At 40.2% G+C, this 13,959-nt stretch overlaps 1 protein-coding gene across 1 annotated transcript in view; it reads left to right on the top strand.

Moving 5' to 3' along the window:
- Positions 1–655: 655 nt before the first annotated feature.
- ARHGAP28 (Rho GTPase activating protein 28) overlaps positions 656–13,959 on the top strand; it is a 30,908-nt gene continuing 17,604 nt past the window's right edge. Inside the window, exons 1-4 of the mRNA XM_010183022.1 lie at positions 656–854; positions 5,455–5,672; positions 11,099–11,186; positions 13,140–13,297. Of these exons, the coding sequence (XP_010181324.1) occupies positions 686–854; positions 5,455–5,672; positions 11,099–11,186; positions 13,140–13,297 (633 nt within the window). The 5' untranslated portion in view covers positions 656–685. The remainder of the gene's footprint in view (positions 855–5,454; positions 5,673–11,098; positions 11,187–13,139; positions 13,298–13,959) is intronic.

Here is a 13,959-nt window from a genome sequence, read left to right as displayed (position 1 = left end):
TGAAATTGTATTTTTAGTGAACCATAATTTTTTTGAGTCTATGAACCTTCTGTTTGGCCTAAAGCATACTATTTCATTTCAAAGGCAAATTTTGTTATGATTTCATTTATTTTAATTTCAAAATGGTTTGTTTTTTAAAGGATTTTCAAATAAAAGGTAATTATTATTCTGAATTAAAATGTTTCAAATTTTTAATTCTTTTCTGGAGCCAAAATTAGTTTGTAAAATATTTCATGGTTCCCAAGTCTGATTATTTTTCCCCAAAGAAGTTTTCACTGAAGCATTTCAGCCAGTAAGCAAAACAGGAAGGGACAGAAAGAGAAGCTGAAAGAACTTCAAATACTTTTCCCGCGTCTCATTAGATGGGTATCAGTGTTAGAAATAGAAATTGCACCTCCTGAGTACCCCTCTAGGGTATAAAACACTAAAGGACATTAAATAGATAAATTATTAGATGTAAAATAAATTTCCAGCCATAACTTTATGCACAACAGAGATCATGAAGACCACCAGAACTGTGCACTTCACCTCCAACATCTTGTTTCCTGCTCCCTGGTACAGTCACAGGTGAAGTCCCAGTTGTGTGCTTTGTCTGCATGGTACAAGTTAGCCTGATAAAGAGTATTTTTATTTTCATTGCTCTCTTTTCAGAAAGTCTCTCCCTCGTTGTCGAAGAATTAACAGGATGCTGTCCAACGAGTCGGCACCTCCTCCTGCATTCAGCCGCTCCAACTCGCAGGCCTCCATGGACAGCACCTCCATGGAGGACTTCTGGTGCGAAGTAGAGAGCATCAAGGAGAGCAGTGAAGATGGATCTGAAGAAGCAACACTCTTGGAGTTCAAACCTGCTGACGGTGAGCACACAAACACCACTTCTTTCTCACACCTTGGCTTTGCCTCATCTCTTTAGTGATGCACTGTTCTCCCTCCTCATGTCATCTGGCATGAGCAAAAGTACTAGGCTGGGTCACTGTAGCTCCACTTCTGAACATCACAGTCATTACATGAGATGTCACTGGAAATGATAATTCAGTCAGATTTATGCACTGGGGCTGGTAATTGATTTCTGAAGTAAGGTTTTTTGCATTGATCCTATTTGTGCCTCAGGAGGACAGACATGATGTAATTCAGAAAAGAGATATAGTGTAATTCATTCACTAAATGAAAACTTCATCTCCAGCATTAAATAAACTAAAGCAAAACATATCATAGGACCAAAAAATTCATTTACTATACAGGAATTTTCAATTTTCTCCCTTTAGGTAGGATATAATGCACAGCTCATGAAAGTCTTGAAGCAGTTAGTTAGATAATGTTTGGTACTATAAGAAATTTGATTACTGCCTGTTTCTCAGAGATTGCCCAGTTTAGATATAATTCAAGGGCAGATTACAGGTCAGTCTGAATATATAGATGTCTACATCATTCAGCCTCCCCACTTGTCAAAATTTGTTCATCACTTATAAAAATTACGCTGAAGGTATTACAACCTCCTTCTGTAACCTTAACTTTTTCCCCTTTCCTTTTTTCATAATGTGTTTGGAAAAACATGTAATAGTCTGCACTAACTTGTTGCAATGCAGCTTTGTGTTAGATGATTTGATAACATCTAGAACAGCAGTTCTCCTTTTTTTTCCAGTTATGACCCCACTTACAAATGCATTACATTGTGCAACACAAAATACCAGGTGTTACTATAGGATGAAACCGAAATTATTTTAAGGTCGTGACCCATGGAAAACTGCTGCAACCCTTTTGTGGATCTTGACCACTAGTCTGGTAACTACTGATCTAGGGATAGATTTTGAAACAAGTGTGTTCTTTCCATACACTTATTAACACGAGTGACGATGTATTTTTCTTACCTTGACGTGCAACAGGATGTCATTAGTTCTGCTACCAGGAAGAAGGGTGAAAAGGGGGAAAGGGTGCTACTTTATTGAGCAACTCAATATGTAACCAATCATGATAAGTACCCCACGCAGTGGTATCTGTCTCCAACCATGTACTGTTTCCATGGGGAACACCTCCCACTCAGTAGTTCCAGGTAGGGCTCTCCTGGAAATAAAAGGAGAAGAGCTCCATTCACCAGAAGTCTTGGCCTACTATTAAGGGTTATGGTTGGCGGCTTAAATCCAAGTTGCACCACTTTGTGCTGGCCTGTAGTGTCAAATAAAAATGGATTGAGGTATAGCATTGAAACTTTATGGCTATTGTTATGGGAAGGCAGAAAAGACATCTGTCTCAATCAGTTTCACCTTGTTGGGAAAATTCCTGTCTGATCGTGCTGTCTAGCTTGGAGACCTCAGAAAGAGACAGTGAACCTCTCCATGTCTCCTTCATGCAGCTGTCAGCAGAAACTGGGTGTCCCTGACTTGTCTGCACAGTCAGGACAATGTCACATATCTGTGAGTTACCAAGTCGAGTACCTTAGTAGGACAAGGCAATACAGGAGCCCATTTTCTATGTTCCCACCAACTTTTCCATCAGTTTAATCACTGCTGAGCTAAATCTTCACAACAGTGCAAACTCTGCTGCAGTCCCATGTTACCTATTGTCTGATTACACCTCATTATATTACACTGATATTTTTTTTTTCACTGTCCTGAATTCAAAATGAGACTGCAAGGTAAAATACATCTCCACACTTCATTTACCTTCATACTGTTCTTTAAGACACATATATATTGCATACACCCACACACAACCAGACAGTGCTTGTCCTAGTTATTAACTTCAGGAATATATTCAGTCGGGGATTATAAACCTTGGAAATAATAGTGAGTTCTATTAAGCTCCTAATAGGATAAACACTGAATATCAATGTGGAAGTCCTCAGGGCAAAATAAAAACAAATATTCATCACCCTTTTGTGTTGTCTTTGAGAGGAAGATTTGTAGAAACTTTAAGAAGGAAGCCAATGGGCGATGGCAGCCAGGCACCACTGATATTGTCAAAACCACAATGCTGTTTTTCACCAGACCACATGTGCAGGGGGGAATACATCAGCACACTTACTGTGTTGATGTTAGTAACTACAGTCAAGAAAGAGGAGATCATAACAAGTGATACAAGGAAATTGTAGGAGAAAAGGAAGTCATGGGGTATTTAAGATGGCAGTGATGTGCAGAACTGCTTTAACACTTGGTGTTATAAGGCTATGATGTTGTGAGTTATTTGAGGTTATATCTGAAATTCAGAGAAAGGCACACCTCTTTCCTAACACCCTCTATGAGAAAAAGAGCATTACCGACCAGAGGGAACTCGATTATCTGCTTGCCTTCTGGTGGAGCAGAATTAAACACAGTACCTACCACTATAAAAATAATATTTTGTAAAACAACATATTTTTCTTTCAGCCCTTATTTAAACCTGTGTGTCATAAAATTTTTAGGGTTTTTTAATGCAGAAATTCCATCTCTTTAATAGTTTTACTTCTCTGGTTGTTGTTATTATTATATCTTAGTCTATTGTTTGTGAGTGGTTGGAACAGGAAAAGGGCAAAAGCCAGAGAAAACAAGTCACAGGGGTGGCTGTTAAGCAGGCACAACTTCATGTCTGATTTTATTTTTCATAGCATCACAAAAGCCAAGTTTGACTAAAAACTACATTCTTGGAAAGAATATGTCAGAACAAAAGCCAAAATGAATATAATTAAGAAGCTGGAACATGCATGGATGTGGCTAAAACAGCAGCACATGGAAATGAAAAGAGACCTTGTTAGAAAGAAGAGTGAGGGCACCAGGGCCATTGGTTCAAGGAGGGAAAGGAGCAGGCTGTCACCCTGTCTGTCGATACAGAAATGATCAGAGCAGAGACAAGCTGCTTCTTGGGATACAGGGCTGGTCACATCCCATCTAACACAGAGCAGGGGTTGTAGAAGCAGAGATTTTTTTGTGGAGCTTTGTAACAAGACAAGGCAGTTAACAAAGAAGTCAGTGAAGGCACATGTGTAAGATGCTTTCACTTGTCTCTGCGGTCCAGCCCTGCAATTTTCCTTTTTGTCCATCTAACTGCCAAAGTGCAGTAAACTGGTATCTGTCAATCTGCCTGCACTCTGGTGTCAAGAAGAGGCAATAAAGGCAGAGTGAAAATACTAGCCCATCTTTAAGACCAGTGCTGGGATGAGAACAATCAGCGAATTGACAAGTTGTTTTAGAGAAAATGCTGCAAATTAGTCCATTTCCTGTTTGACATGTTTATTTGTTATACCTTTTCTTTAGTCAAAGCTGGAATGCAATTATAGTCTTGTCTCAAGCAGCATATTGCTGAGCTAGGATTGTTCACAGAACTAAAATGAAGGCCTCAAAATCTGTATGAAGAAAGATTTTAACAGACTATGGCTGTTTACTTCAAAAAGCAAACAAAAAGGCAATGACAGCAAAATTTAAAATTCCTAAATGATTTACAGAAGGTAGATCTGGACCTTCTCCCTGTCCTACAGTGACAGGGAATATTAATTTACTGTAACAGGCAGCAATCTGAAACCCTGTATTGAGTCTGTGTGGCAAAGTTCTGGTGGGGAGGTGCTGCAGGGGTGGCTCTGTGTGAAGATACCAGAAGCTTCCCCCATGTCCAATAGAGCCAAGGAAGAAAGTACTTTTTCACACAGTGCACAGTCTCACTAGGGAACCAGTTGTGGTGTTGAACCGGTTAAGAAGCGGATATTGAACAGGATTCGAGAAGATATTAGTCACTAATCAAGATAACAAGAAAAGCTGGGGTGTAGGGTGCTAGCCAGTCTTTAATTATTGGAAATCGGGATGATACCTAGCATGTAAGGATAACTATTTCTGCATCTTCCACCCTTACCTGAGCTCTTTGATACCCACCCCTACCTGACTCTTGCTCTTCAGTGAGCAGCTCTGGCTCTTAATCATCTTGTTCGAAACAGGCTACTGGACTATGTGGACATCATGGTTCTCTCAGTGTGATGTCTTAATTGGATGTCTGATTACCTGCTGACTCTGGCATCTCAAATCTCATACTTAGTGTGCAAACACATTACTTTATTGTATATACCACTTCAGTATTTTTGCTTATTTTAACTGGAATACCAATTTAATTTCCACCTTTCAAATGGCTTCATCTGCTACACCATGATATAAATGGTAACTGAGGGGATTTATCTTGAATGAGAGCTTAGTTTTTAGCACTCTTGCTGTGTTAGGCTAGGCACTCTGCTGCCTTCTTCACACAAGTGTGTTGATGCACAGGTTAAAAATACCTCTTCTGTTCTTCTCCTAAGCCTCTCTCCTGTGCAGAGACTGCCAAACTGAAAGTCGACAGTATGTTGACAAAACTAAATTAACTTACACTTGTGGCCCAAGAAAGATTGGAAGTGGAGACTTCTGGAGATAAAGGCTAAGTCAGCGGTCCACTGTGCCACCTCCCTTCCTTCAGCCCTCCCTCCTTTTCATGCCTGGCCTGGTAACACATTCTCTTCCTCCACAGAAGGGGAACTGGAGGCAGAATGGCTGCAAGACGTAGGTTTATCTACACTGATCTCAGGAGCTGAAGAGGAGGACGGCCAGGCCCTGCTGTCCACTCTGACCCGAACTCAAGCCGCTGCCGTACAGAAGAGGTACAACACCTACACTCAGACCCTGAGGAAGAAGAACAAGCACACAGTCCGGGATGTGCGAGACATCTTTGGCACCAATGACTCTTCTGTAAGTAGTTAATGCATCCTATCAAATTTTTTTGAGCTAATTTTTATGCATTTTGCAAGTATCTCATCAAAGCTTTTACCAGACAGGAATCCCTTTCTGTTGACAGTGTGCAGACAGACAGCAGCAGTTCCTGACACTAAGTCCAGACTTTTAATGCTGCATATATGCTGCATTTTGAGAGGAAAGTAAGAAACCAAAGAAAATAAATGGTGCACCGTTTTGCAACTAACCTGTAACATGATGTTGTATCTGTTGCCAGCCTTCCTCCTGCAATCTCCTATCAAGACTAACATTTACTCCTTTATTTTTTGGAAATTGGTGAGTTACTTTTGGCAGCTATTCAAATTTTTGCTGGCTTCTGGGGACACTTGCTATTTATTCAGCAGTCTCGGTGGTGAAGTAAAACTTTTCTAATGAAGCAACTGGCGTTCAAATATGCATAAGCAATTAAACACCTGCCAGCATGATTGCAACTGATACACTGACAGTTACATTTCACTTACATAGCAAATGAAAATCTATTAACTGTTCGTTTGCTTCATGGCTTCAGAAATGAGCATTGCCTTTGGTGGTGTCATCCACTTTTCCCCAAGGATAGCTCTAAATGCATCAGTTCCTGTCCCCACATGTTTTGATTTTGGTGAATGCAGTCAACTCTGTGAGTTTAGTCCAATGCTCAAAGCAACATGCATGACTTTACATATGTCACTTATGGTATCTTAGATGGTAGTCACCAATACACTCACAAGCTTACCTTTGAAATTAATATTAAGTTTTTACCATTACAAAACTCCAAGAAATTTTTTTTCATTATGAAATTGTTTTGTCCTTTTCTATTTGTCCTACCTTCTCCTTAAGGCTTGGCATCCTGGATGAATTTAAAACATAAAATTGGGAAATAAAACTGTAGCTGCATAGTTATATTAAAATTACAAAGACAGTGGTTGGGGAGTTAACTTATTTGTCTCCAATTTAAATGTCTGGGCTCTTTTGAACTTTTTTGCACCTATCCAACAAATATATCCAGAAGCATCCAGTAGTTTCCTGTGGGCAGACTTTCTTGCATGAGAAATCATCACGCATGTTTGCATGAACATTAAAAAGATGATGGCATTGATTAGCACACATCTCCTTTTTCAAATACCTGTAGTTAAAATATATGTGATTAATTAAAAAAACTACAATAAAGCTTAGGTTTTCTAGTACATTTCAATCAGTTACATAAATGTGCCCATTCTCTCGGATGGGCACACTATTGATCTGGTTCTGCCCTGCTTATTTTTCACCTCTGTTTCTCACTTGCTAAAGAAAATTAGGAGCTTCAGAGCCATTGCCCTTCAAATCACTGTTTTACCTCCTCTGAAATTCAGCTCACTTATTAGTTTTGCATTGTGAAAGTCTGAAGATAAGACTTAAAAAGTAATTAAGGCTTCTAATTCTTCTTCCCACAAAATATGCAGTCCTACAGGGTGCTTACCTAAATGATAAACACAGATGCACCTGCAGAGCACACAATCACCTCCCTTCAACAAACTGTGAAACAGATTGTATTTCTAAAAGCCTGCAAGGTTCCCAACACCCTTTGGCCATTCCCATTGCCCTTTGCTCCTATCTCTGCTGCTTAATTTGGGATTTAGAAAGTCCATCCTAATTGCCAGCTCCTCAGGGAGAGATGCATTGTAGGGGGCAGGGTGTTGTGTCCCAAACTGAGGGTTTCCCAAGCAGCCCTTTGTAAGGGGGTGTCAGCTGAAGCAGTCCCTCATGCTCTGCTGCCTCTTTGGGCATGGCAGTACAGCTGTCAGTGAATCTTTGTGATGAATCATTTGGGAAAGTGATCTGGAATAAAAACCACCCAGCCAAAAAAAGAAGAGGAACAGGGAAGGGCAAAACTTTTCAGCACAGCTGCTGAAGAGAGGCGGGTAAAAAGGCTGCTTGAAATGATATGCTGGAGTTTAGCTTTCCCATCCTGTTTTTCAGTTGGGAAGGGAAGAAGTAAACATGTTGCAAATAGCAAAACAGCTCTAATTGCTTCACATAACTCTATAATCCTCCCCATTAGGAGGATGGATTTACACCCTCATCCCAAGAACCTAAGTATTGCAGGAGCCTAGAGGGATGGGTCACAGGATGGATTACTCTCTCCTGTGGCTAATGATGAGAGAAAAGGTGATTAGCTCACTAGTCACCTGAGATGAGATTTAGGGGACCACTGAAGAGACAAAAATAATTGTCATCCGGGGTTGGGAGGGGGACAAATATTGAGATCTGCTTTAGTTTTTTTTCTCATTCTGAAAACCCCTGCCTGATGTTTTGCTATTACTGCCTGGTGGCCAGCCTCTGTGTAAGTCCATACAGAGTACAGGGTGGTTTTTTCCTCACCCTGCTTTCAGGTCCACCCCCTTAGGGCAGGAGTGTTCCCTCAAAAGCCTAAATGGACTGAAATGAAAGGGTATATTCCTCTTTTATTTTGTTTCACATTGAGTTTTTTTGTCTCATTACCCACCCTAGAAAGGTGCGGTGATCCCTGGAGGCAAAATGCAGCACTTGCAGACCCTTCAGACAGGCCTGCGCACAGCAGGCTCGGCTGACAGCCATGCTACGAGGATTTAAATTGGATGGTTCATTAATCACAGTGGCCTGATTTTCCTTACTGTTGGTACCCTGCTGCTTCCATCAGGAACTATTGGCTCTGCTAGTGCTCAAAGCCTAGAAAAGTCAACAGCAGGATACAAGAGGAGGGAGAAACATTGATTTTACTATTGGAGGGAGGAAGTGAAGCATCGTACTCATTAACAGCCCAATCCTGTACGTTGTGATCAGCTAAAACTCCTCAAGAGTTTTAGGAGCATTTTACTTGAGCAATGCATGAGAAAATCATGTCCTAATTAAAGAAGAATCACTAACTAACCCAGAGCTATTTGCATGAAAAGGCATTTGTGATGACAGTGCCTGGAAATATGAATATATCCCAAGCACGGGCAACTTGTATCCTGACCAGAGCTGTAAGACTATCCTCCTTTGCCTTTATTTCCCTTAGTTGCAGGGCTGACAATAGAATTTGGTCACTTTGGTGCTCCAATGGTTTGTTTTTATATCTTCTACAATGACGATAGCTCCTAAAGAACTATCTACCTCATCTGCATCTTTTTCTTGCTCTTCTGGCTTCCTCTTCCCACTGGAAATTCTTGTATACATTGTGCTAGTAAACACTGAACTCATTTTAAGTATTGGATAATGAGAACAGTCTAATGAATCACTTTCAGTCCGAAATAAGGATATGAGAAGTCTTGCCTTCACTGGAGCCTCAGCCAAATGAATAAAGCTGCCCCCATTTAGTTAAGTACACAATTTGACTCTCAGTCTTTCACATTCAGTAAGACATGAGCTTCCCAAGCTTTTTAATCTTCTTTTTTACTAAAGCAACAATGCAGATCTTTAAAATTCATGCATTAAAAAGGTTTTATTCCCAGTTTTCCTAAGAAGGGAGAGGTGTTTGTCCTGTTTGGAACAACATTTGGAAGAAATTTTCACCAAAAAAAAGGTATTTGGCTTTTTATTCACTCTCCCTCTGGAGGCTGGGAAATGAGACCAAAAATACAATATTTTTAGCTACCCCTGATATCGTATATGGTTCATGATATTCAATTGCCACAAGCCAGAGCAGCCTGCAGGCTGTTGCAAGCACTGCTGGGTGGGAGGCAGAGTTGTGCTGTCGGCTCCTCTCCGCTAGCTGCATCATGGCTCAGCCAAACCTGGTCACTGCAGCTGCTTCATTTCACCTGTGCAACAAGGCTGGAAGGTTTTGGTTTTTTTCCTTAATAAGCTTGGTTCACTCTAAATCCATTCTGAATACTGTTTGTGAAGATAGATGTTTTGAGCAGTGCAAGTAGGTGAGCCTGTTGCTAATGTTTACCGTTAATTTCTCCATCTGGATCTTGAGCAGCAGAATAACTACTTTTGTATTTTATTTTTCCAAATTGCTGAGGCAAGTTTAACTATCGCCTCCACTTCCATACTTCCACCTGAAATTTATATTGCTTTTTCATGTCCTAAAGTCTTTTGTGTAAAAGTTATGGGATTTTATCATAAAAGCATCCTGCAGTTCTCCTTTAAAAAGAAAAATCAATGGTCCTTATAGTCTTCAGGCTAAGGAAGTCCATGTGACTCAACCTTGTTTGCTATCAAGTTTGCAAGCTATTGAATGGATTCTCTCAGGAGAGATTTTATTCATGTTACATTCAATTTTGTTACCCAAATATCTTGGAGGATAAGACTGAATAAAACAACTGCAACATTATTTCAGGCTTCCAATTGGAAGAGCTGCCTGTCTTTTAAATATCTGACATTTTTTAGCAGCCTGAATGGTGCTCCTGTGCACAAGCTAGAAATGGGAACAACAAACACGGCTGTTCTGGGCTCATCCAGGCCCTCAGCTGCAGGTTCTGCTGGGGCTGCTTCATCAGGCTCGGGGTGGTGAGGCAGCAGGTTTGAGAAAGAGGGGGCTCCAAGGGCTCCCACCAGATTGCAAAGAACAGCCGAAAAAATACAAGGTTGTTTTGGGGCATTGTAGTTATTTCAATGAGTTGTAACCTTCAGAGTATTTTTTAAATTCCTGACCTTTTTTTTGTTTTACCCAAGAATGTGCAGATGAGCTGCGACTGCCCCATGTACACACAAGCGCTTGGATTTGTCTTTATGATAAGTCCCAAAACTGCTGAGAACAAGAGCAAAACTCTGCTGCCAAGAAGAAGTGGCAGTGCTTGAAAGTCAACCCCTGGGCTTCAGAGCCCCTTCTCTGCTGTGCCACACACACTTCCCCCCTTTTTCACACAGTGCAGAATGATTTCTGGAGCGGAAAGAAGTTAAGATGACTGTAGAAAGTCTTTTTTTCCCCAAAGCTGTTTTTGCAGTTCACTGATAAAGTGTTAGTATATAACCTATGGGAGGACATCCATGCATTAATGATTTGCTAGTGCCCGAATCCCAAAGGGCAGTGAACAGCCTGGTTTCTGACAGGTGCTTGGGAGCAGCAGATGCTCGACATGTGTTGGAGAGCCCTCAAAAAGATTTGTGACCAAAATGATTAAAAGCAGGATGCATTACAATTTGACAAGGACCTTTCGCTTGGTACAATTACGTACAGCAATTTACTTAGCTAATTTCAGTCATTATATAGGACAGGACTCATTAGCTGCAGTGAGCTGCAATATTATTGACCTCAACATGATCCAAATCTGTGCAGCCTGGGGAAGATTAATTCTCAGGCTAGGCTATGAAAAATGTACTCTGGTGAATCACAACAGGTTGTTTAAACTTGGTGAAAGAGTATAAGCTGAGAATGATAACACTGTTGCTTGAACTGTAGCAGTTTCTGTCCATAGACGTTTACTTTCACTGCAGTCTGATCATTTTTCCTTGCCTATCAGCCCACATTTGAGACAGTTCCAGTGTCACCAGTTCCTTCTAATGGTATCCAGCTTCCTGGGCAGAAGCCAGTTTGGAAATCAGTTAGCTGTGAGTATGCCAACGTGTAACCAGCGTTCACTTCCTCCTAGAAAAATGTTAGCCAGAAAGATCCTTTTGTGATTCTGAGGTTAGTCCCCTCTTTCGTGTTGGGGTCGTGCTGCATATATTTCCTTAGAAACATTGTCAGCTTATTGTCATGCAGGAACCAAAGTTTCCCATTCAATACCGGTGTTGTACAGACACAGACTGCTGCCCTTGAGGCATCAGTGTCTAAAAAGTACTGATCATTGCCAGGCTGGGAATGCAAAAATAACCTCTAAAAATATGGTGCAGAATTTGTCCAAAATATGTCAGCAGTGTATCTTCTTGTTGCAAATCATGACAAGAAATATGCATATTTCCTTCACATTTCTTCTCCAGTACTGCAGAAACTGTAGTATTGGAAATTCATCATTTTTCTGGTTCTGCCTTATTATTCTGATCTACTAAAGGTATTATTTTGGACATCCCTTAAACACTGTGCCCTGACAGTGACTGAGAGTGCTAATAAAAATGATAGCTCTGCTCTACTCAGTGTCTGGATAACTGTCAGCAGCCTTCCACACAAATGTCCATCTTTTATTTTGAAAACTCTTCCTATCACTATTGTTCAGGGCTTAACTAATGGAATATCAATTCCTGAGTTTCCAAACTAGTCTCTTAGTTGTTTACCTGTGGATATAGTGCCACAGACACTTTCTTTGGTTGCCAAAACTGTTCATTTCACTGCTCTGCTGATACTTCTGCTCCACAAGGAGTTGTACTGAAACAGCTGGGGAACCAGATTGGCAGGGACACTGCTGTTGTCCCAGGTCCAAGAATGAAAAGAGAGATGGAAAACATCTTGAAACAGCTTAGCCATTGGGTTATATCTAAGGTCACAGTTCTGAAGCCACTTAGTAGCACACTTAGCTTTTTCATCCCAGACTTGTGCAGCAGAAGCTGGCAAAAGAAAGGGTGTTGCAAAAAATGTTCAAGTCCCTGTATCTCTAAATTCAATGATTCAAAAATCATGGGGCATATGCATGTTTATAAAACATGTAATGCTTTTTAATTCACTTTCTGATTTCCATGGCTTTTGAATGCATTTGGGTCACATTAGTAAACTTTTCTCTGCAGTCCTGGGGCTGAAATTTTACCTATTTCCCATAAAAATTATGATTCTGTTCAAATTGCATGAGTCTAGGAGCTTGACCCTAATATAAAATATAAAATTGTCCTGAAATGTGAGAAATCAATCATGAAAGTTGGCAACACTGGAACTCATGCATGTTGTCACACTTTGGACTCCATGACAATAGGGTGTTTCTTGACTGTACTGATTTCAAAAAATTTCCTTTGTTATCCACTATTTTCACCAGATTACTAAATTTTAGAGTAGAATAATAAGTCATTTCACAATAGCTACCAGAAGTTCCAGTAGATACAGTGTTTCTCAAACTGGAAGTTTGTACATTCAGTCCTGTTTTGGTGCTACACATCTAAACTAGCAACTGTGAGAAATATATGTGTCTGAGCATATAAAATAGATGCACAATAGTTTATGATTGTAAATAAGTCAAGAGTGACCTGGGAAACTGTGTCAACAGCATTTCTCTGTCGTGAACTTTTATATTTAATTGTTCATTAAACAAGTGCCAACACAGTTTTCTGGCCTGGGTAGACAAGGATGGAGTATAAAACTTCATGATTCCTGATAAACAGGAAGTTCCAGCTTAACTATCTTTCTAGTGAAAAGCAACAAGTTAAATAATCTAAAATGAAAATAGAGATTTTATTTCTAAGGGGTTATTTCCTCCAGACAAAACAGGAACATGCTGTGGTTTACACTGAAATTCCTCTTTGAAGCACTTCCTTTATTACTTTCTCAAGATTTTTGTCATCTTGGTTTAATTTTTTAATGTCTCTGTACTAAATGCAAACATACATTCAGCATTCACATATAGTTTCCCTTATTTTCAGCTAATAGCTGTCTAGACTGCGGACTAGATAAAAGCAGCCCATCTGTAACAGAAGAGCTCTCCTACGAGGTCTCTTTTTCAGAATCCATTACGGTCCTTCCAAAAACCCAAGAAAGGCCGAAAAACCAGAGGTTCAAAAAGGAAGACTATGCTTTGCCTGTAAGTTCATTCTCGACATATTCCCTCAATTGTTTTCTTTAACTCAGTAATTTCCTGCTTTATATCCCCAGCACGTTAGAGTCTATTAAGATACTTTAGCTCTCCCTTGCTGTGTGTGCATTACAGAGACCGCCTGCTGTGCCTGCCTACGGCTTGTGACTGATTCCCAGAGAAGCAGCAAAGCTCACCTGGATATCCAAGCCTAATTTTTTCACTTGTACCCACCACAGATGAATGTGCATAACTCCATCCACAAATTTTGCGTCATTCACACAGATGCACACATTTCACATAGAATAAAGACCAGTTGCTAGCACTAAAACTAGGAATCATTTTCATTACTGGTCTGCTTTCCTGCTTTATTCCCCTGCAGATTATCTGCCTTTTTTAATACATGGATTTAAAATTGCTTCACAGATGAAGAGGGGGAAAGAAGCCTCAGTCCTGCAGCAGTATTGATTGTCTCCAATCAGTATTCGGTGCAATTACACTATAGGGGATACTACATGAATGGTTAAAGGAAAGTTCATCATTTCCAACCAGACATACACTGAGCAGTTGTGTCATTAGCTGGAATTATTTCTTAAAGTCAAGGAAGTCAGTTTTCTATTTCCATCAGCCCTCACAACTTCCATTACTGAAAACCTAAGCATTAGGTTTCA

The sequence above is a fragment of the Mesitornis unicolor genome, unplaced genomic scaffold, assembly GCF_000695765.1.
Source record: "Mesitornis unicolor isolate BGI_N332 unplaced genomic scaffold, ASM69576v1 scaffold40524, whole genome shotgun sequence".
Classification (NCBI taxonomy): Eukaryota; Metazoa; Chordata; class Aves; order Mesitornithiformes; family Mesitornithidae; genus Mesitornis; species Mesitornis unicolor.
Note: the sequence above shows the minus strand (reverse complement) of the source record. Positions and strands in the feature narration are given on the sequence as shown.